We start from the raw sequence: 23,921 nt of genomic DNA on the forward strand, positions 1-23,921 counted from the left end.
TGTTGGCACAGTGGTTAAGAATCTGCCTGCCAATGCAGGGGACATGGGTTCCATCTCTGGGCCAGGAAGATCCCACATGCCGCGGAGCAGTTAAGCCCGTGAGCCACAGCTACTGAAGCTTGCACCCCTAGCCCATGTTCTGCAACGAGAAGCTACTGCAATGAGAAGCCTGCACAACAAAGTCTCCGCAATGAAGAATAGCACCCCCTTGCCACAACTAGAAAAAGCCCACACACAGCAATGAAAACCCAACGCAGCCAATAAATTAATTAATTAATTTAAAAAAAAACTATACATCAATATCCCTTACGACTATAGACACAAAAATCCTCAATAAAATACTGACAAACTGAATACAAAAGCATAGTAAAAGGATTATACATGACCAAGTGGGATTTATCCCAGGAATGCAAACTTGGTTCAACATATAAAAACCAACCAATGTAATACATCATATTAATACAATAATGGAAAAAAGTTATCTTCTCAATAGACCCAGAAGAGTCACTTGACAAAAACCAACACCCTTTCATGACAAAAGCACTCAACAAACTAGGACCTGTGGGGAAATATCTCAATTTGATAAAGGGTATCTATGAACAACCTACAACTAATATAATTCTTAATTGTGAAAGCCTGAAAGTTTTCCCCTCAAAATCAGGGGTAAAAAAGGATGTTTGTTCTCCACTACTATTCAACATTGTACCAGAGGTTCTAGCCAGGGCAGTTAGGTAAGAAAAGAAATAAAAAGCTTCTGGGTTGGAAAGGAAGAAGGAAAACCATCTCTATTCACAGATGACATGTGATATGTAGAAAACCCTAAAAAATCTACAAAAAATGATTAGAGCTAATAAATGAGTTCAGCAAAGTTGCAGGATATAAGATTGATATACAAACATCAATTGTATTTCTATGCACTAGCAACGAACAGCTGGAAAATGAGATTAAGGAAACAATTCCATTCAAAATTTCACCAAAATAAAATAAAATACCTTAGGAACAAGTTTAACGAAATAAGTGCAAGACTTGCATACAGAACACTGTAAAATATTGTTTAAAGGAATTTTTAAAAATCTAAATAAATGGGAAGACATTTCATGTCCACGCATGGAAGATAATAAAGATGGCAGCAGACCCCAAACTAATCTAGAGATTCAACAGAATGCCTATCAAAGTTCCAACTGCCTTCCTTCCAGATATGGATAAGCTGATGCTAATAATATTTATATGGAACTTCAAGACAATCTTGAAAAAAAAGAACTCACATTTTCCAATTTCAAAAGTTAGTGCAATGTAGCCACATTAATCAAGACAGCGTGATACCGGCATATGAACAGACAAATAGGCCATTAGAATAGAATTAAGAGTCCAGGAATAAATCCATACATTTATAGTCAGCTGATTACAACAAAGGTGCTAAGACCACTCCAAGGGGAAAGAATAGCCTTTCAACAAATGGTGCTAGGACAACTGGATTCCACATGTAAAAGAATTAATTCAGACCCCTAACTCACACTATATACAAATATTAACTCAAAATACATCAAAGACCTAAATTTAAAAGCTAAAACTATAAAAGTCTTATATAATAAAGCACAGATGGAAATCTGTGTGACACTGGATTAAGCAAGTTTCTTAAATATGACACCAAAAGCACAAGCAATCAAAGTAAAAACAGATCAATTAGACTTCATCAAAACTTAAAACCCTGTGCATCAAAGGATGTGTATTAGTTTCCTAGGGCTATTGTAACAAACTACCACACACTTAGTGGCTGAAAACAAAAGACATTTATTTTCTCACAGTTTTGAAGGCAGAAGCCCCAAATTAAGGTGTCAGGCAGGGCCAGACTTCCTCTAAAGGCTCTAGGGGAAAAATACTTCCTTGCCTCTTTCAGCTTCTGGTGGCTCCAGGGATTCCTTGTCTATGGCACTATAACTCTAATCTCTGTCTATGTCTTCATGTGGCTTTCACCTCCTGTCTCAAATTTCCCTTTCCCTTCTCTTGTAAGAACATCAATGATTTTATTTAGAGCCCACCCTAAATCCAGAATTATTTAATCTTAAGATACTTAATTACTTCTGCAAGGCCCTATTTCTAAACAAGATTACATTCACAGATACCTTGAGGACTTGGACATACCCTTTGGTGGTCCCTATTCAAACAACAGGACTTTATTAAGAAAGTAAACAACAAAAACTTCAAACAACCTGATTAAAAAAGTGAGCAAAAGACTTGATTAGACACTTCTCCAAAGAAGATACACAAGTGGCCAATAAGCACATGAAAAGATGCTCAATATCGCTAATCATTAGGGACCACAATACTACCTTATACTCATCAGGATGGCCCCTATCAAAAAGCCAGAAAATAAGTGTTGGTGAGGATGTGGAGAAACTGGAACTCTTGTGCACTGCTGTGGGAATGTAAAATGGTGCATGGAAAATAGTATGGCAGTTCCTCAAAAATATAAAAATGGAATAATCATATGATCCGGCAATTCCACCTCTCAGTATATACCTAAAAGAGTCAAAAGCAGGGACGTGGGGACTTCCCTGGTGGCTCAGTGGTTAAGAATCTGCCTGCCAATGCAGGGAACAAGGGTTCGATCCCTGGGCTGGGAAGGTTTCACATGCCACAGAGCAACTAAGCCCGTGTGCCACAACTACTGAGCCTGTGCTCTAGAGCCCTTGAGCCACAACTATTGAGCTCAAGTGCCACAACTACTGAAGTCTGCACGCCTAGAGCCCATGCTCGCAACAAGAGAAGCCACAGCTATGAGAAGCCTGCACACTGCAACCAACAGTAGCCCCCGCTTGCCGCAACTAGAGAAAGCCTGTGTGCAGCAACGAAGACCCAACGCAGCCAATAAATAAATAAATAAATAAACTTATGGGGAAAAAAAGCATGGACATGAAAAGATATTTGTATACCCATGTTCACAGGAGCATTATTTACAATAGCTAAACGGTAGGAGCAATTCAAGCATCTATCAATGGATGAATACACAAACAAGATGTGGTACATACCTACAATGGAATATCATTCAGCCTTAAAAAGGGCATTCTGACATATGCTACAACACGCATAAACCTTAAGGACATTATGCTAAGTGAAGGAGTCACAAAAGGACAAATACTGTATGATCCTACTTCTGTGAGGTACCTAGAGTAGTCATACTCATAGGAACAGAAAGTAGAATGGTGGTTGCCAGGGGCTTGGCAGAGGGGTAATGGGAAGTTATTGTTTAATGAGTACGGTGTTACAGTTTTGCAAGACGAAAAGAGTTCTGTGGATGGATAGTGGTGATGCCTGCGACAATGTGAATGTACTTAATGTCACTGATGTTCTCATATACCTTCAAAAATGGTTAGGATGATACATTTTATGTTATCTGTATTTTAGCAACTTTTTTAAATGAAGGTATAAGAACTTCAGAATAAGGTAAATGATGAATAGAAAAAAGAGGAAGTTACAAAAATGTCTTATCTCTATAAAGAAGAAATCAAAATGTGTTTAAATGTACAGATCTAAATTAATGATTATAGTACTAAATACTTGCCAAAGGTAATTATGGCTGATTTTCTGCTAATAAATTAATGATTACTGCAATTAAAGAAAAAGATAAAAAGACAACCCACAGAATGGGAGAAAAGAGAGTCTAGTATCTAGAATATATAAAGAGTTCTTACAACTCAACATTGAAGAAACCCAATTAAAAATGGGCAAAGGACTTACACAGACATTTCTTTTCTTTTCTTTTCTTTTTTTCAGGCCGCGTCATGCAGTTTGCAGGATCTTAATTCCCTGACCAGGGATTGAACCTGGGCCCCCTGCAGTGGAAGTGCAGAGTCCTAACCATTGGATCACCAGGGAATGCCCCAGGCATTTCTTTAAAGAAGATACACAAATGGCCCATAAACACATGAAAAAATGGTCAACATTACTGGTCATTAGGGAAATGCAAATCAAATAACAATGGGATATCACTTCACATCCACTAGGACGGCTATAATCAAAACAACAGACAATAACAAGTGTTGGTGAGAATGTAGGAAATTAGAACACATATACATTGCTGATGGGAATGTAAAATGATGCAGTTGATGTGGAAAGCAATTTAGTAGTTCCTTAAAAATGTAAACATAGAGTTACCATATGACCCAGTAATCCACTCTGAGGTATATACCCAAGAGAACTGAAAACATAAATCTATACAAAACCTTGCATATGAATGTTAAAAGCAGCATTATTCATATAAGCCCCAAAGCTGAAACAAACCAACTATCCATAAACTGATGGATAAATAAGATGTAGTCTAACCATACAATGGAATATTATTCAGCCATAAAAATACACGAAGCATTATCTGCTACACTGTGGATGAATCCAGAAAATACTGTGTTAAGAGAAAGAAACCAGTCATGAAGGCCCACATATTGTACAATTCCATTTATATGAAATGTTCAGAACAGGCAAATCTATAGAGACAAAGTAGATTAGTGGTTGCCTTGGCCTGGGGGTAGAGAGAGGGGAAGGATGGGGAATAACTGCTAATGGGTGTCTTTTGCAGATGACAAAAAGTGCTAATATTTGATGGTGATGATAGTGAAACAATCCTTTGAATACACTTAAAAAATCACTGAATTGTATAATTTGAATGAGTGAATTGTATGATATTTGAATTATATCTCAACAAAGCCAGTAAAAAAATTTTTTTTAATGGAAAAGCTTACTCCATGCTAACACTAATCTAAAGGAAGCTAGAGGGACTATATTAACATCAAAGTAAACTTCAGTGTAAAGAATATTGCTAGAAACAAAGAAAGTCATTTCAAACCAATAAAACAGTAGATTTATGAAGAGGATATAACAGTCCTATCCACTTATACACCTAATAACATAGCTTCAAAATATATACTAAAGGAAAAACTAATAGAACTGCAAAGAGAAACAGTCAAATCTACAATTATGGTTGGATATTTCAACATTCTCTCTCAATAACTGATAGAACAAATAGAAAATCAGTAAAGACATAGAAGACTTTAACAATACAATAAACCAATTTGATCTAATGGTCATTTATAGACCCCAAAACAACAGAACATATATTCTTTTTAAGTGAACACAGAACATGTACCAGGATGGACCACATTCAGGGCCATAAAACAAGATTCAAAAACTGAAAAGATTTAAGTCATACAAAGTATATTCTTGGATCACAATGGAATTAAATTAGAAATGAAATTCTGATAATACCCAAATATTTGGAAACTATATAGTACACTTCTAAATAACTTATAAGTTATAGGGAAATAGGAAATATTTTGAACTAAATGAAAATGGAAACACAACATATCAAAACATATATGTTGCAGCTAATGTGCTACTTAAAGGGAACTTTATAACATTAAGTGCCTATATAAGAAAAGAAGAAAGGTCTCAGACTAGTGACCTCAGCTACCACCTTATGAAACTAGAAAAAGAACAAACAAGATCCAAAGTAAGCAGATGAAAAGAAGTAATAAAGTTTAGAGCATAAAATGATGAAATAAAGAAAAATAAAATGACAGAGAAAAATAAATGAAACCAAACTGATAAACCCTTATCCAGACTGATCAGAAAAAAAACCGGCTGGGAGTGGAGAAGAGACAAATTACACAAAACATCAGGAATAAGAGAGGGACGTCACCAAGGATTCTTACAGACATTGAAAAGAATAGGGAATATTATGAAAATTATGCCAATAAACTCGATTACTTAGATGAAAAGGAAACATTTCTTAACAGACACAAAGTTTACTCAAAAAGAAATACATAACTTGAAAAAAAAATACATAACTTGAATAGCACTATATCTAATGTTTTTATTTATTTATTTAGGCACACGGGCTTAGTTGCTCCACGGCATGTGGGATCTTCCTGGAGCAGGGATCGAACTCATGTCCTCCGCATTGGCAGGCAGACTCCCAACCACTGCGCCACCTAGGAAGCCTGCACTATATCTAATGAAGAAGTTGAATTTGTAGTTAAAAACCTTTCCACAAAGAAAACTACAGGTCTAGATGGCTTCACTGGTGAATTCTACCAAACAAATTCTAGAAAATTAAAAAGGAGGCAATAATTCCCAACTTATTCTGTGGCTAGCATTAACACTATTACCAAAATCAGACAAAGAAATAATAAGAAAAGAACACTACAGACCAATATTCCTCATGAACGTAGATATAAGAAAAAAAACCTAGACAAAATATTAGCAAATTGAATCCAACAATATTTAAAAGGATAATAAATTATAACCAAGTGGGCTTTATCCCAGGAATGCAAGATTGGTTTAACACTCAACAATCAAGATGTTTTACCATATTAACAAATTAGAAAAGAAAAACCCTGTTCACAGCAGTACTATTTACAATAGCCAAGACAAAGAAGCAACCTAAATGTCCATTAATAGATGAATGGATAAAGAAGATGTGGTATACACACACCACAGAATGGAATACCACTCAGCCATAAAAAAAGAATGAAATAATGCCACTTGCAGCAACATGTATGGACCTAGAGCTTATCACACTAAGTGAAGTAAGTCAGACAGAGAAAGACAAATATCATATGATATCACTTATATATGGAATCTAAAAAAATGAATCAAATGAGCTTATTTACATTACAGAAACAGACTCACAGACAGAAAAAAAATTTATGGTTACCAAACGGGAAAGGGTGGGAGGGATAAATTAGGAGTTTGGGATTAGCACATACAAACTACTACATATAAAACAGATATATAACAAGGTCCTACTGTATAGCACAGGGTACTATATACAGTATCTTGTAACTCTAAAGGAAAACAATCTGAAAAAGAATATATATATAGGGCTTCCTAGGTGGTGCAGTGGTTGAGAATCCACCTGCCAATGCAGGGGACACGGGTTCGATCTCTGCTCCAGGAAGATCCTACATGCCACAGAGTGGCTAAGCCTGTGTGCCACAACTATTTAGCCTGCGCTTTAGAGCCCGTGAGCCACAACTATTGAGCCCACGTGCTGCAATTGCTGAAGCCCACGTGCCTGGAGCCCATGCTCCGCAACAAGAGAGGCCACGGCGGTGAGGAGCCCGCGCACCGCAGGGAAGAGCAGCCCCCCACTCACTGCAACTAAAAAAAAAGGAAAGCCTGCGCACAGCAAAAAAAAAAAAAGACCTAGCACAGCCAATTAAAAAAAAAAAAGTATATATATACACGTGTGTGTGTATATATCTCACTTTGCTGTACACCAGAAACTAACACAACATTGTAAATCAGCAATTTATATTTTTTAAATATTTATTTATTTATTTGGCTACCCCGGGTCTTAGTTGTGGCATGCGGGATCTAATTCCCTGACCAGGGATCAAACCCAGGCCCCCTGCATTGCAAGTGTGAGTTTTAACCACTGCACCACCAAGGAAGTCCCAGATTTAAAAAAAAAAAAAAAAAAAAAAAGAAAGAGAAAGCATTTACAAAGTTAAAAAAGAAAAAACTACTAGCAATGACCAACCAGAAACTGAAATTAGAAAACAAAGACATTTACAATAGAATATAGAAATATGAAATACTTATGAGATAAATCTTATGAAAGATTTGTTGCCTGTACCATTGAATGGGTGGGTAGAAGAGAAAACAAACCAGTACAAGGAAACTTTTGGGGGTAATGACTGAGGTAATGATTTCACAGGTACACATGTATATCCAAATCTATTAAATTGTACACTTTAATATTTGCAATTTTTTATATGTCAATTTACCTCAATAAAGATTTAAAAAAATGAAACCGTATAAAGCACTAGATGAAAACATGGGTAAATTCTTTTATAACTTTGGTGTAGAAAAGCTGTCTTATGAGAGAAGACACAAATTCTAGAAGCAATACCAAAAAGACTGATACATTTTATTACACAAAAATCTTTCACATGGTGCACGCACGCAAACACACACACACACACACCCATAAATAAAGTGAAAATACAAATTACAACTTCAGGAAAATATTTGGAACTATATCACAGACAAAGGGTTAATATCTCCAGTATATAAAAGGCTCCTCAAAATGAAGAAAAAGACCAACCACCCCACAGAAAAATGGTTAGAGATAAAAAGATGGTCAACTCTGCCTACAAAAGAAAAGCAAATTAAACTACATCAGGATATCATTTCTACCTATCGGATCCGCAAAAAATCCAAATGTTTGACCATATACTGTGTTGGACAGTCTATGAGAAAACAGGCACACTTATAGCTTGCTGATGGAAATTCATAATGGCACAGCTCCTACGGAAGTAAATTTGATAATATCTAGCAAAATTACAATACCATATACCTTTTGGTCCGGTGATTTCAGTTCTAAGAATCTAGCTTAAAGATACACTGGCAAAAATGTAAAAAGTTGTACACCCAAACCGTTTTACTGCAGTACTATTTGTAATGTTTGTAATACAAACATTGAAAATAACTAAAATGTCCATCAAGAGTGAACTGGTTGAATATGATTTATCTGTACAACACAACACAAATGTAAAAAGAAATAAAGATTATGTATATAGTTGTCTCTCAGTATCTGTGGGGGATTGGTTCTAGGACATCCCCCCCACCCCCACGGATACCAAAACCTGTGGATGCTCAAGTCCCTCAGACTATAAAATGGCTTAGTATAGTTGGCCCTCTGTATCCAAGAATGCTGAACCTGTGGATATGGAGAACTGACTATATATTCTTATGGAGTGATTTGAAGGATCCATTGTTATTTGAAAATTGCTAGGTGGAGAAAATGTATATTGTATTTTACTATTTATCTAAGGGGGTGGATAGGAATATCTACATAGTCACTTATATTTTTTAAAAAGCAAGGGTAAACCATTTAAAAACACAAAGGTTATCTAGAAGGAGAGGGAGAGAAAAAGGGTGGAGGAGACACGGAGCTTCTCTGAATACTTCCGGTTTTGGAGACCTGATTTTGGAACCATATAACTATTTTCTACAACAAAATTAAAAACAAAGGAATTTCTAACACTTGAAAACAACATGGAGCAAATGCATCTAACTGTATAGAACTAGTAGTATGACCACACAGAGAAGACCAATTCCAAGTTACTGATAGGTAATCAGCACTGATTCATTTGTTATTTTAAAATTGCTGTGCGTATAGTATGGAGTAAAGCAAATGAGTAATTATGCTGTTGCTTAAAACAGGGTCTTTGGCACCTGAGAAAGAAAATTCATATGCAGGATAAATGAGGTTAAAGAAAAATCCTTTAGTGCAATATCTGCATTGGCTATATCAGTCTGGCCTCATATGTTATCTGAACTGATATGAATTCATGTTGATCCGTACATTTCAAATACACACACACATACACACAATGTATGTATTCCCTAGTTTGCCCAATAAAAAGACCTAGAAACAATTAACAACCTAATAATAATAAGTATCTCTAGTACTCAGATCATGGTCTCTTAATACCACTTTCCCCTAAAGGAACTAGAGAGAAACGGTTGATTCCATGCATGGGATAAGCAATGTGACAGATGATCATGAAACATCTTCACAGCAGAAAGCAAGAAAGCTATCAACTATTACCAGGTCATGTCAAAAGGATCTGACATGTCAAGCTGAAGGGGAATCCAACAACCAAAAATAAGACAATTTGTACAATAAGAATATTAACTGCCAGGGGATCAAAAGATACCAAACAGGCTTACACTGTAAGTTTATAAAGATACAAAAACAAAACTTCCAAAACCCTTAATTGATCATGTATAGAAGACTGTAGAATATAGATTATTTGAAAAATGTGAAATAAAGGAAAAGAAAGATCCTGCCTTTCTATTGTGAACTAGACCTCAGGATAACTGAATAGTTGTTGAATAGCAGTTTTCTCTTTATAGAAGTTTTTCAGTTAACAAATAAAGAAGGAATGATAAAATTTCACTATTTTATAACAGATCTAGGTAATGATCAAAGAGTGCTATCATCACAAGAAGATAAATAAGGCTCTTTATGACTTTCAATAAGGGCATACAACATTATCTATGAAGTACTCTATTTTTTTAATTGTGGTAAAATATACATAACATAAAACTTACCATCTTAACAATTTTTAAGTGTACTATTCAGATACTCACATTGTTGTACAACCCATCTCCAGAACTTTGCCATTCTGCAAAAGTAAAACTATACCCATTCAACTCATTAAACAGCAACTCCTCATTTTTCCTTTCCCCAGCCTCTGGCAACTACAATTCTAGTAGACTTCTTATCCTTTTGTGACTGGCTTCTTTCTTTCTTTTTTTTAATTAATTAATTAATTAATTAATTAATTTTATTGGCTGTGTTGGGTCTTCATTGCTATGCGAGGGCTTTCTCTAGTTGTGGTGAGCAGGGGCTACTCTTTTTTTTTTAATTTTTTTTTATTTTTTGGGGGGTACACCAAGTTCAGTCATCTGTTTTTATACACAAGGGGCTACTCTTCATTGTGGTGTACGGGCTTCTCATCGAGGTGGCTTCTCTTGCCGAGCACAGGCTCTAGGCACTTGAGCTCAGTAGTTGTGGCACACAGGCTCTAGAGTGCAGGCTCAGTAGTTGTGGCACACGGGCTCAGCTGCTCCTCGGCATGTGGGACCTTCCTGGACCAGGGGTTGAACCCATGTCCCCTGCATTGGTGACAGATTCTTAACCACTGCACCATAAGGGAAGTCCCTGGCTTATTTCACGCATCATATCTTCATGGTTCATCAATGTTGCAGCATGTATCACAATTTCCTTCCTTTTTAAGGCTGTATAATATTCCATTATATGTATTGTATATGCCACATTTTGTTTATTCATTCGTCAGTCCATGGACCCTTAGGTTACTTCCACCTTTTAGCTATTGTGAATAATGCTGTTATGGACATGGGTGTAGAATTATTTGTTCAAGACTCTGCTTTCAATTCTTTTGATCTATAAAGTATTCTTGGGAGAAAAAAAAAAGCAATCCTGGGTTTGATCAAGCTTCAAGATCTGACTACCTATTTATATTTGCAGAAAATACAGAGACTTTAGAACATATCAAATAATACCACAGGAATACAATCAGCAAAACAGACCCTCTTTCTTCAATAGAGAAACTGCAATGAGTAAAAAAACGACAGGAACCAACAGATTAAAAGTAGGAGAAACTTAACAAACCTATCAATCAATCGTAATACATGAACTTTATTTAGATCCTGATTTAACAAATCAAGTGTAAAAAAAGAGAACATTTATTTAAAAATCAGGGAAGGAGATTCCCTGGTAGCAGAGTAGTTAAGAATCTGCCTGCCAATGCAGGGCACATGGGTTCGATCCCTGATCCAGGAAGATCCCACATGCCGTGGAGTAACTAAGCCCGTGAGCAGCAACTACTTGGGGCCATGCTCGGCAACTGAAGCCCGCATACCTACAGCCCATGCTCCGCAGCACGAAAAGCCACCGTAATGAGAAGCCTGCACACCTCAATGATGAGTAGCCACCCCCGCCACCGCCCCCGCCACTTCAGAAAGCCCGTGAGCAGCAATGAAGACTCAACGCAGCCAATAAATTAAAAAAATAAAAATAAATAAATAAATTTTTAAAAATCAGGGAAAATTGAATATTTTATATGAAGAAATGATCAATGATTTTTAAGATACGATGGTAATGTGGTAACGTCTAAAAAGATCTATATTCTTTAGAGATACATTCTGGCTGACTTAGGAGTGAAATGACATATCTGGGAACTCTTTCAAAATAATCCAAGAAGTGGGGGTAGGGACTATGAGGGAGGACTGGTAAGCCTACAATGAAACACTGACGGCCAAGATTTGATAATTGTTAAAACCAGTTCCCATAGGATTCTACTTTTGTATGGTTTGAAATTTTCCATAATAAAGCTTAAAAAAAAAAAGAACTTTGACTCACTAATTTGCAACCTATTCCATGAGCAAACTATCATTATTTCAACACACTGTTCTTAGAATAAGGAATTTTTCTGTTTTAAAAAAAAGTCACAGGACTTCCCTGGTGATGCAGTGGTTAAGAATCTGCCTGTCAATGCAGAGGACACACGTTCGATCCCTGGGATCCCTGGTCTGGCAAGATCCCATATGCCGAGGAGCAACTAAGCCCATGCACCACACCTACTGAACCTGCGCTCTAAAGCCCGTAAGCCACAACTACTGAGCCCTCATGGCACAGCTACTTAAGCCTGCAAACCTAGAGCCTGTGCTCTGCAACAAGAGGTCACCTCAATGAGAAGCCCACGCACTGCAACAAAGAGTAGCCCCTATTTACTAAATATTAGAACTACAAATTAAAGATTTGAATAAAAAGCTTTGTGGAAATATATATTACTTCTTTTATGTGAACAACTCTCCCCTCAAAATGTGAGAAATATATAACCTCCAAGTTTGTACAAGGGAAAGGTGGTTAAACAGGGAGAAGGTAGTTAAAAATAAAATCTGGGGACTTCCCTGGTGGTCCAGTGGTTAAGACTCTGCCCTTCCACTGCAGGGAACTCCGGTTTGATCCCTGGTCAGGGAACTAAGGTCCCACATGCCACTCCACACTGGGTGGCAAAAAAAAAAAATTGTTTTAAATAAAAAATTTTTTTAAAAATCTGAATTGTAGTATCTAATATCCCTAGTTTCAGATACTGAGAATTAAATGAAATTTCAGGGTCATACGTACAAAAATTTTAAAATGTTTTAATTCCTTTTGATTCATATCTACTTCAAATATAAAACCCCAACTGAATTTCTATCCCTAAATAAATGCACTATCTAAAAACATACACAAAATCATGGGAATAACAATGTTTAATCCTACCTGAAAAAGATCCAAAAGAGGCTTCCAAGAGAGCATTAAGACTGCTGCTCTGTTGATGGTTTTGGGAATTTCAGAATAAAACAGTGTATTTTCTCTGTTCTCACCAGACATAGCTAAAAAAAGAAAACAATCATTTTTTGTTATTTTAAGAAATAGCAATCTACCACAATCATACTAGTAAGTATAAAATGCAAAACTGTGCACTCTATGGGGCCTCTAATGAATGTTAACAAGCAGGAGATGCACATGCCATATGCCGCAGTAATCTTCTTCAATAAAACCCAAGCTCCCAGAAAAATGCTCAGGTTTCCTTTTGATATTAAAATTTTCGTCCCTCTCAAAACAAACATAAACGTGTATAAGATGATGTAAGGACAAGTGTCATTTTTAGTTTTTTTTTTTTTTTAAATTGTTAGTGTCTTACAAGTTGGCAATAGACTCATTAGATTCCAAATAGGGGTGCTTTGTGACAACTTCAGACTACCAACCTTCTTCTTTCTCTGAATCATTTAATGTATTTATTTAGAAATACAGAGGTCTAACTGAATTTGAGTTTTTCTTCATTATAAATGTTCTATCACTACCATCACTAATAAGTTTCAAATGAAAGTATAGTCATATTAAAACAACACAGAAAAAAAATTTAAAAAAAACAACACAGAATCTGTTATCTGATTTGCTAAAAGTCTCTTTATCCTTTATTCAGGAATTGCAAAAGAAAGAGGTCTATACTAAGTAGAAGATAGGTCTATTCTGTGAAATCATACAATAACTGAATGGAAAGATCACAGCAGTGTAGAATCAACTACATATCATAAACGAAGTAAGAGAAATACAACATGGTTATGAAGAGGTGAACCAAAGAAAACTCAAAGTCCTTCTACTCTAAAAGGTGCTAGAAAGATATCACTTCTAAAAACGCTAGGGGACAGTGAAGGAAAGAGAAAATAAATCACACAGGAAGAACAAAAACTCTCTAGTGGAAAAAATCCTCAGCTTTGTCTTTCTGATAATGGCAGAGAACGTCGTCTGTGGAAGGGCATGGTTAACTTCCATGCTAACCCTTGCAAAGGTTGGGGATGAGCCCCCAAATATCCACAGCATCATTTATCCCTTTATTATTCTAAACTTTTCTTAAACCTTTCTTAGTATGTGTTGCCTTTTTGATACCTAAAAAGTTAGGTATCAGCTGATATTTACTTCAGCACTTAGTTTTCCCTTAAATCTATTTCGTACATTCCAGAGTTAATTTGTTACATAATTCTTAAGACTGTAGTCATCTATCCACACCATTCATACTCTTACAAAATATGATCATATCCTCTTCTTAAGCCTTTTACTTCTAAGAGCTTTCAGCCTGCAAAACATGAAAAAGCTGGTTCTCATCTATCCTCAAATGAGAGCCATTCCCCATAATCACTTCAGATGCCCCTCTTGAAACTGCTCCTTATTCCATAATGCCTTCCTTGGCTTCAACTGGGACCAATAAAAATTTCCAACACAGTCTATGTGCACACACACCAGTTCTGTATAAACACAAAATGACCTTTTCCCATTGTTTCTTTCCTGTTGACACACTGGTATTTATTGATGTCTGAAGTATATTAAAATTTTTGAAACAACAGATTTACATGGAAAAATATTAATATTCAGATGGATATAAAAGACCTGAGCAAACAAAATGGCATACAACTTTCTTGAAAAGCTCAATACTTTAAAGATTGTCAAGTCAATTTTCCTAACTTTATCCATAAATGTAATCCTAAAATAGTATAAATAGGGTTGGGAGAAAGGAGCTTTAAGCTAATTTTAAGTTCTCACACAAAAACAAGCAAACAAAAGTAATCAAGAAAAGTAAGAAAAAGAGTGATGAAGGGTGACTAGTACCATAAAATAGAAAAACATCTAAAGCTATGATAATAATCATAATAGTAACAGCAGCATAGTATTGGCACTTGATTTAACAGACAGATCAATGAAACAAAACAAAGTCCAAAGTACATAAAGATTTCAAAAAATATAATTTGGAGTTGAGAAAGCCTTTCTAGATGTGATGCAAAATTACATAAAAAGTAAAAATTTAACTACCAAAAAAAAAATCACAAATTTCTACAAAAGGACGAAAGGCACTAAAGACAAAAGACATTAAACCTCATGGAAAAATACTACAATGGGTTACTTCCCTTATGGTACAAAAAAATGCTTCACATCAACAAGAAAAGCAACCACAATCCAATAAAAGACAATGATTACAAACAGATTGGTCACAGAAAAAGAAATACAAATGTCTTACAAATATGTGAAAGGATGCTCAACTTCACTCACAAGAGAAATACGAATTAAAACCACAATGAAATATGGGGATATAATGTACAGCATGATGCCTATAATTAATAATACTATACTGCATGTTTGAAAGTTGCTAAAAGAATAAATCTTAAAAGTTATCACAAGAAATAAAATTTTTTTTATTAACTATGCATGGTGACAGATGTTAACTAGATTTACTGTAGTGATCATTTCACAATGTATATAAATATTGAATCATGTTGTACACATGAAACTAATAGTGTTATATGTCAGTTTACCTCAATTTAAAAAAACAATAATAATTTTTTAAAAATTACAGTGAGGGACTGCTGTTCACCAATCAGACTAGGAAAGATAAATAGAAGTTTGATTACTCATTATTGGAACAGGTGTAAAGAATTACATACGCTGAGACAATGCTGACAGGGATGTAAACTCTATAACCTCAATGGAGGGGCAGTTTGGCAATATCAATAAAAATTCAGAATCTATACACCTTTTGTCCCAGTAATTCCACTCTTTGGAATTAGTTCTATTCAGTAAATTCACACACGTACAAAATGACCTAGTACAGTGATATCTGCTCCCTCATTTTTTGTAATACCAAAATAGAAAAACCGAAATGCCCATTATTAGAGGCCTGGTTAAGTAAAATATGGCACAATTATATAATAGAATACCCTGGAGTTGCTTTAAAAAAAAAAAAGAGTCTGTAATTACTAATGTAGACTCATGCAGAGAACATCTCTTAAAAAAAAAACAACCAAAAACGTCAAACAGCGTTGGAGGAGGGGAGAAGACCTATTTTTAAAAATTTAATAAACAAAGGCACATTAGGAGGTCAGTGCCCTCAAACACATCTCTGGCCATTCAGACCTTTCTTTCCCATCCAACCCCTAGCCGAGGAACTTGGGCCTCAGTTCCTCCAGTGTTTCCATCTCTCACATCCTTTTCTTCCTCACTCTACCAACCAAACATTCATTCCCTTCAGGATCTGGGTTAGGAAAACAAAACAGCATGACCACAGGAGGGAAACTCCAAAATTTATGGGCTTGTGATTCCACTGTATTGGGAGTGAGATCCCTTTCTTTAAGCAGTTTTAATGGTAATTCATAAAGATTTTTGTGAGACATTTGTTAATAGTTAAGAATTATGGCAGTCTGGCTATTTTTAAATATTATACTAAATATAAGGCTTCCCCCCTAATTCTGCCCAAACTCTCTTCCAACGAAACTGCCTGATTTAGCAATTATGGATGGGTTTTTCTTATATTGCTTTTCCAATCTGAGGAAAGTCTGAATTTCTGCCTCCGAAAATGCCATAGCATAAATTTCTTGAGAATATATATATTTGTTACTCAGATGACTTACTTAAATATTTTAGCATAATCTTTCAATAAATATGTTCAATGAGTGACAATGAATGAATGAATAGGCCCTTGGGACTTAAGCTAATAATAATACAAATAATAATTACCAGTTGGTGAATGCTAGGCAGCATACTACAATTTACAACTACTATTTCTAATCCTAAAAAATAATACTGTAATGCAGACAGTTGCTTGGGGGTGGGAATGGGGTCTACAAATTGTTTTTTTCCTTTCCCTTTTTAGTTTCCTTTTTCAAACTAGCCATAGCACAATCAAACTTGGTTTGGATGTACAAAAACAGTATTGTGTTTATTAACATGTGTTTAAGTTTGGAAATGTTTTCATGTAAAATGTTTAATACTTAAGACAATCCTATGAGACAGATATTAATCCCCATTTGACAGATGAGGAAATTGAGGGCCACAGGGTAAACAAGTCAGCAATGGAGCTGATATCAGAGCCGAGGCTTTTAATTCTTAGACTGGCTCTTTATCCACTGCCCTGTGTCTATACATGTGCTAGGTTAGTCATTTCTTTCAGTACTAAGCTGTGCCTAAGCATGCTAGTTACTCAGGATTTATTACCTATTCCTTTTACCACAACATCTTAGTAAAGCATATAAGGTGCATAAACAAACAAACAAAAATGTCTATCAGTGGTATCACTTATTTAATGTAGACAGACCTTAAACCTGGAGTGAATGGGCTCAGGAAGAAGAGACCAAAACAAGCCTTGGTTTAAAAAAATGAAAACAGCAGTGGTTGAGAGTGGGAACAAACTACTGGTTTTATCAACTGTGTTCCTAATCAGACTATTCCTAAGGAATCTGACTATTCCTAAGGAATCTGACCACTCCTAAGGAAAGGCATTTTGAACTAGCTTAGGAAGAAGTAATATCTAGCATCTTTTCTTTGAAAGTAAGGTCATGATCAATTCATGATTTGTTATCTGCAAATAAAAATAAAAAATAAAGTTAATGGGACAAAACAAAATTAAAACAGCACCAAAAGTGAAGTTCTTCAATTATTTTTTTTTCCTTTAGTGGAACCATCACTGATTCACTTATTTTATTCACCAAAATTTGAGCACTGATTGCATCTAGCCTCTAAGTTTGAATTAAGAAAGCATTTCCTTTCAGAAACTATGACTTCATACTCACCAAGGTAATAGATCCTGTCCGAATGAGGCCCATCTGGATCATTCCTCTTCACAAACATAAAATCATGTGGTGCCTTAGCCATCATGTAGCCATGATATTTTCTGGTATCAGCAAGCAGCTTTTTAAGCTGACTCCAGGAATATCGTTCAACATAAAACGGCTCCAATTTAGGCCGATCCTGTGATTCAATATTCTCCTCACACTCTGCAGTTTCAAATATCTCAACACCCAGCTGTTCTGTTTCCATCGCTGCTGCCATGTTGCATTTTCCTAGGAAAATAAGGCACATGAAGTTCATAGGTCTGCCTTCTTATATCAATCAGAATGACAGTCTGATAAGGCTTCCCCCACCCCACCCCAAAAAAGGGGAATAAATGCTTTTCAGTACAGTTGCAATGAAACTTAGTAAGAAAAGCAAGAGCTCTCCCTTTTTGGTGTTCAGTTTAAAAATGAGATTTAAAAGGAAATTGAGGTCATGTCTATTTCACTGTGACTATAAATCTCTTTGGGAACTTTTATAAAAGGCTTTCCTTAGGTATCTCTTGCCAAAATTCCTTCTTCTTTCCCACACTGGAAGGAAACAGGCCACATGCCAGTTGGCTGGTATGCTCCTTCAAAGAGCATGTCAATAGAGAAGCTAAATGTGCCAAGGCAGTTAAGTGTTTCCTCACTTAAAAAAAGTAACACATTTGATAAATGTGGACTTCCTCAGCTAACAGAAATAATCATGACCAATTAGAACAGTAATAAAATTGTTGCAAACAATGTACTTGTTATAACCTTCCTAGGGCACTTACCCAAGATAATATAAATACTGTTTCCTTTTAAATGAGACTCCAAACAAAAAAAGACCTAACTGGCTGGTACATTTCTCTTCATCTTTTGCTCTTGCCTAGACATCACTACCTGATGATCCCTTGTGTAACCCTATAAGGAATTTATGTGACTATTATTACAAATTACACAACTTTTACTCTCATGATTAGATGAGAAAAAAAGTGGCTTTAGTTGTAGTTTATGCAGAAAACATTTAATGTTTGTACTATCAATATTTTCATAAAAGTCTGAACCCAATTTACCAGTTCAACCCCTAAACAGTATTAAGATTTCATCTAATAATGTTTCTTTCATTTCACAAATCCATGAGGGTTATTTTTTCCTTTATCCATTTCAATATTTAAATGTAACAGATGCAAAGTATCACAGAGAATAACAAGAAGTGTTATCATAAGCCACTGTATGATATTCTGACATGCATTATTCATGACACTACCAAAAAGGAGCAACATAAACAAAAATTCTGAGGCAACCTCTTTTTGAGCTAATAAATGTCAAAAACATGTGGACTTGGGAGATAAACTAGATTGCATTTGCGTAATCAATTCACATAATTATTAACTACTTCTACAACAAAAATCAATACATGGCTGTATATTTAACATGATGTCTTTTTCAAAGCTAATTTCACAGGTTAACAGAGGAGTTCATGGTAAAAACTACCAACCACAGACAAAAAGTAATAAGCAGGTATGGGTTGTGCATTAGTCCATCAGGTGTGCTGTACGGTATGCGGAAATGAACAGAACTGTGTGGCCAAGATACTGTGTCTTTTTTCAAGCTACACTGAACTACACCACCATTTTCAATGTAACAGTAGCAAGAGCAGCCAGAAAACCTATGAGAGTTCTACAGGTATACAACTTGTAATATTATTACAACTGGGCATTTACCTCCAATGATTAAAATCCAAACAGCTCAACAGAGAAACAGTCATTTAGCTCAAATGGTATTCAGCACACTGATATTTAAGTAGCAGTATATGACAGTAGTGGTTGTCTGTCCATCTAAAACCTGGTGGAAGTCTCTTTTCTATCGAATGTGTCAATGGATCTAGTTTGATTCCTAAGAGAGTAAGGGACAGGTGAAACAAGGAGATACACGAACTGGGCTCATTTTTCTCAGCTCCTCTTGTGTTAAATTTGGAACTTCATCTCCAAACCACTGTTTGAAACAACAGAGCTTGGGTATGGAACAGGGAAGCTCAGCAGACAGACTTCCCAAGCTTACTGCCCAGCTTCGAGTCACTAATTTGACTTCTAGCCTATGTAAAAGTTGCATTACCTTGCACTTAAGCAAAACTACCTGGTATTCCTAAATTGTACTAGGTCCCTGGACTATTTCTCTCTCTACATACACATACATACACACACACACATTTTACAGTTCAAATGACACTACCACTCTGTATTTTATGATAAATGTATACCCTGCATTTCCTAGGATAGACCTGATATTACAGTTTTAGTAATTTACACAAATGTGTAACTAACTGACAATTTCCAGATTTCCACAACACCTTATATACACATTCTTGAAATATGTGACCCCGGTTTTCTAATTTCAAAAATTAGAAAATAGGTCAGTACACATTCTTAACACAGTGCATATATTTCACTGCCCCACCTACCTCTTTACTTAAGGCCCTTCCTTGGTGCCTACCTGACTGTATTTTCATCTGTTCAGATCTCTTCCACATTCAAAGAGATCTTTTTCAAGTAACTCAACTTCAAGCATAGATCCCTCTGCTTACCCTGCTCTTCTCACAGGAGTCTTTCCTTTTCTCACCAACCAATCCCGCTCACCAGGATAATGAAATAAGATATAAGGCTGTTGATCATTATTAAAATGGATCTTATGTGCCCTAAAAGATTAAACCTAAAGTCTCAAATAGTATTTAAAACTGATGCATATTCTTTTTGATATAATATACAATGCCTGAATTATTTTGTATCTGCATTTTATGAAAATTATAAACTGATTTTATTTCAGAAACGTACAGCCCAATTTACTCCAAAGAATATCCAAACAGTGACGTAAATCCTGACATCCAGATACACATTAAAAGGTAAATTATGGAAGAACTTTTAAAAGTGTAAAAGGCATACAGATGTGAGGTTACTCAGTGGCTATTGAAAATCTTCAAAAATGATAGATTATTAATAATAAAATTTATTTCTGTGCCTGGTCCTGTTCTTCTGCCTTTTACATAATAATTTGTATTATTTTACAGAATACATATTTATCTGATTGGAGACAGAACAGACTCAGTAAAATAACCAAGAAGAACTACACAACAGGCCATTTTTGTGGAAGAACTAACTTGCAGTTAACATCAAGATTTTCACAAGATAAAGAATGTATTATCCATTTTCAGTGCATTTCATTTTCACTTCTTTCCTTTCCACGTATACTCTGAAAATAACTGAACTAGGTAACTTCTCTGGAAACGGAAGTGGTAAGTTTGTTGAAATCCCGGCTTAGTAGAAGAAAAAAAGTAGGGTCTGTGATTACACCTATCACTTTGTTATGGGTTTTAATCCGGGGCTCTCATAGTCCAGATAGATGGAGAGAGATGTGGCTCAGTGGCAAATGGAGGGGAAAAAGTGAAGTTGTGCTAACACAGCAACAATGGGTTAAGATATCAAGAGACCTTCCCACGCACTAAGCCCCTCATTCAAGAACGAGCATGTCGGCTTACAAAATAGCCTCAGGACTCTTGAATTTGGACCCACTCAAATGTCATTCCTTAATTTTTAATTCAGGCGCCAGTTTGTCCCCTTAAACACCCCAAGCCTCGTTGAAGCCTAGCCATTTCACCCGTCAGGATCCACAGCTAGTTGAGGCGTTCATTATCACAAAGTGAGCAAGGATCTTGAAAGCTAGAATGAGGAACAAGAGGAGAGGTGTAGCAGAGAATATTAAGAAGGGGAATTGGGGGGATGCCAAGTCCTAGAAGAAAAGTGTGTGAGGGGAGATGTCTGAGAAGGTAAAGGAAAGCTTCTATCCTGCCCCAGGTGGGTAAAATAGAATGAGAAGCGGCCAGTGAACAAGGAGGGAATCGACCTAGATTGGGCCGGTAGAAAGAACATCAGCTGGGAAAATCTCAGTCCGAATCCGATCTGCCACAGTCGGACTTTAGGCAAATCCCTTCGCCTCTGTGGGCTTCCGTTTCTCATCTGTAAGCCCGAACAATACCCGGCTCCCAACCCCAACAAGGCTCAATTAAGATAACGGACGTGGATGTCCGGAGCCAGCACCCAGGGCTAAGGGGGCGCCCAGTGAACGTTGGTTGACTCGGAATCTGAGCGCCTCGGCTTCCTCTTCCGGCAAGTGGGGCCCGGCCACCGGCTGTGGCTCGCGCAGGGCGGCGCGCTGAGTAAACCACAGAGCGGGCTAACCGGGAGAACACGCCTGGCGGTTCCTCCGTGAGGCGGACAGACCCGAGTGGGCTGGGGCGCAGGCCTCGCGGGCGAAGGGGAAGGAGAGGGGGCGGATACTGCACCTTCCCCCCCCGGCCCCGCCCGGACCGTCCTGACGCGAGCTAAGGAGCAGGCCTGCGCCGCTTCATGCCGCGCCGCCTCCACTCCCGACCCGGCTGCAGCGGCCTCCTTGGCGACGGCGCCAGCGGTAACCGAAGCGGTGAACGCGGCACTTAAAGGCGAAGGCGAAGGCGAAGGCGGCGGCGGCGGCGGCGGCGGCGGCGGCTCCAGCACTTCCGGTTTCTTGCGCGCTGCCCTCCAACCCGGGAAGGCGCAACGGGACCAAGAAGAGCGCCTCTCTCTGCGAGGCGGGGTTCCTTTACGACAGTGCCATCTAGTGGCCGGAGGAGCGAACGAGGCGCGGGAAGGAAATTGGGCGGGGGTGGGGGACAGCAGAAATCCAGAAAAGAGCAGTAACTTGCTGGAAATCACAGGACGAATTGTGGCGCGTCTCTAGTCATCTATTTTTTTCCTTCGATAAATATATATTGAGTACCTCCTATGTGCCAGGCAGAGCTGTAGACGCTGAGATTAGAACAGGGAGCAAGCCAGGCAAAAATCGCTGTCCCTTCATGGAGATGACATGGAGAGGAAAGGGACCACGGACTTGGGGATTTTCTGGGTGTCTCATTGTTATTGTGGAAAGAAACCTGAACTTGGAGTCAGAAAGCTTGGCTATAGTACTAATCAATGACCTTCAGCAGGTTAGTCTCTTTGAGCCATGGTTTCTTTATCTGTGAAAGAGATTTAATAACGTCACTTAGTTGCACTTAAGGAAAACCATGTGTGTCACACAAACACATAAAGATGAAGAAACTAGGGCCCAGGACAAGGAAGTGAGTGGTTTGCTATTACCAGAACCAGAGGCAGGTCTCTTGACCCACAATTTATTTTCTATTCTACACCATACATTGGCTGAGAGAAAGAGAAAAAGGGAGCCTGGGGAGATGATTGGGAAAGTGGTAGGTGTAGAACAAAACAGTGGACACGCTGGGTCTTCCTTACTTTCTATTATTACAAGGAACAATTTGTCAGAGGTGTGTGTCATTAGGGTTTATTGTAATAGCACTAATAAAAGATCCATTTGAGTGCCACGTTCTATTCCTCAGTATGTAATTATTCACTCTGAGGTTAAATGAGTTTTCGCTCAGGCTTCTTTTTTTTAGTTGAGTTCCCCTAAAAGAAAAGTACAGTCATTTTTTTCACTGGGATTCCTCTATAAATTTTGTGCAAAACAAAAAACAAACCCAAAACAAACAAAGAAAAACACCCGAAAGTAGATTTTAAGGCTTTGAATGCACATGCACATGCTAACAAAATACAATCAAACACCTTGCACTTCATTTCATTCATCCAAATGTTTACTGAATCTCTGGCATGTGCCTATCACTGTTCCAAGCACTGGGGCTACAACAGTGAACAAAGTAGGCAAAATCCTTTGTGCACTTTACATTCATATAAGAGGAAAAAGACCTCCCCAAAAGCAAACAAAAAATATATAATTTTATGGATTTAAAAAAACAAGCTCCAATAGATAACCAACAAGAACCTACTGTATAGCACAGGGAACTCTGCTGAATTCTCTGTAATAACCTAAATGGGAAAATAATTTGAAAAAGAATAGAAACATGTATATGTATAACTGAATCACTTTGCTGTACACCTGAAACGAACATAACATTGTTAATCAACTATATTCCAATATAAAATAATTTTTTTAAAGAGAGATTAACAGTAAAGCCCGCCCCCCAAGGGGGGGGGGCGGGAACAACACCAAAAACAGACAAATAAACAGAAAAGCCCCAAAAAGCTCCAGAGAGGTAAAGGATTTGCTGAAGTCATATGGTTAATGATGAATTGAAGTAGATTTGAATTCAGGTTTCTTGGTTTTCGGTCTTATTTTCT

General features: G+C 37.1%; 1 protein-coding gene and 1 non-coding gene across 13 annotated transcripts in view; both read right to left on the bottom strand.

Moving 5' to 3' along the window:
* DPP8 (dipeptidyl peptidase 8) overlaps positions 1-22,250 on the bottom strand; it is a 62,921-nt gene extending 40,671 nt beyond the window's left edge. For 7 of the 12 annotated variants that reach the window (XR_009051418.1, XR_009051419.1, XR_009051420.1 and 4 more), the window contains exons 1-3: positions 22,040-22,250; positions 17,698-17,967; positions 12,860-12,972 (exon numbers count right to left, since the gene is read on the bottom strand). Coding sequence is in view for 8 of the 12 variants with exons in the window: in XM_057722892.1 (XP_057578875.1) it covers positions 12,860-12,972; positions 17,698-17,956 (372 nt within the window). In the remaining 4 variants the exon portion in view is untranslated. Of the gene's footprint in view, positions 1-3,738; positions 3,892-12,859; positions 12,973-17,697; positions 17,968-19,427; positions 21,895-21,935 lie in introns of those variants that run through there. The other 5 variants (XM_057722889.1, XM_057722887.1, XM_057722890.1 and 2 more) reach the window with 5 other exon arrangements.
* Positions 3,804-3,876, bottom strand: TRNAG-UCC (transfer RNA glycine (anticodon UCC)). Its single transcript has one exon. It is a non-coding gene; the product is annotated as a tRNA-Gly (tRNA).
* Positions 22,251-23,921: the final 1,671 nt, after the last annotated feature.

Source organism: Hippopotamus amphibius, chromosome 2, assembly GCF_030028045.1.
Source record: "Hippopotamus amphibius kiboko isolate mHipAmp2 chromosome 2, mHipAmp2.hap2, whole genome shotgun sequence".
Classification (NCBI taxonomy): domain Eukaryota; kingdom Metazoa; phylum Chordata; class Mammalia; order Artiodactyla; family Hippopotamidae; genus Hippopotamus; species Hippopotamus amphibius.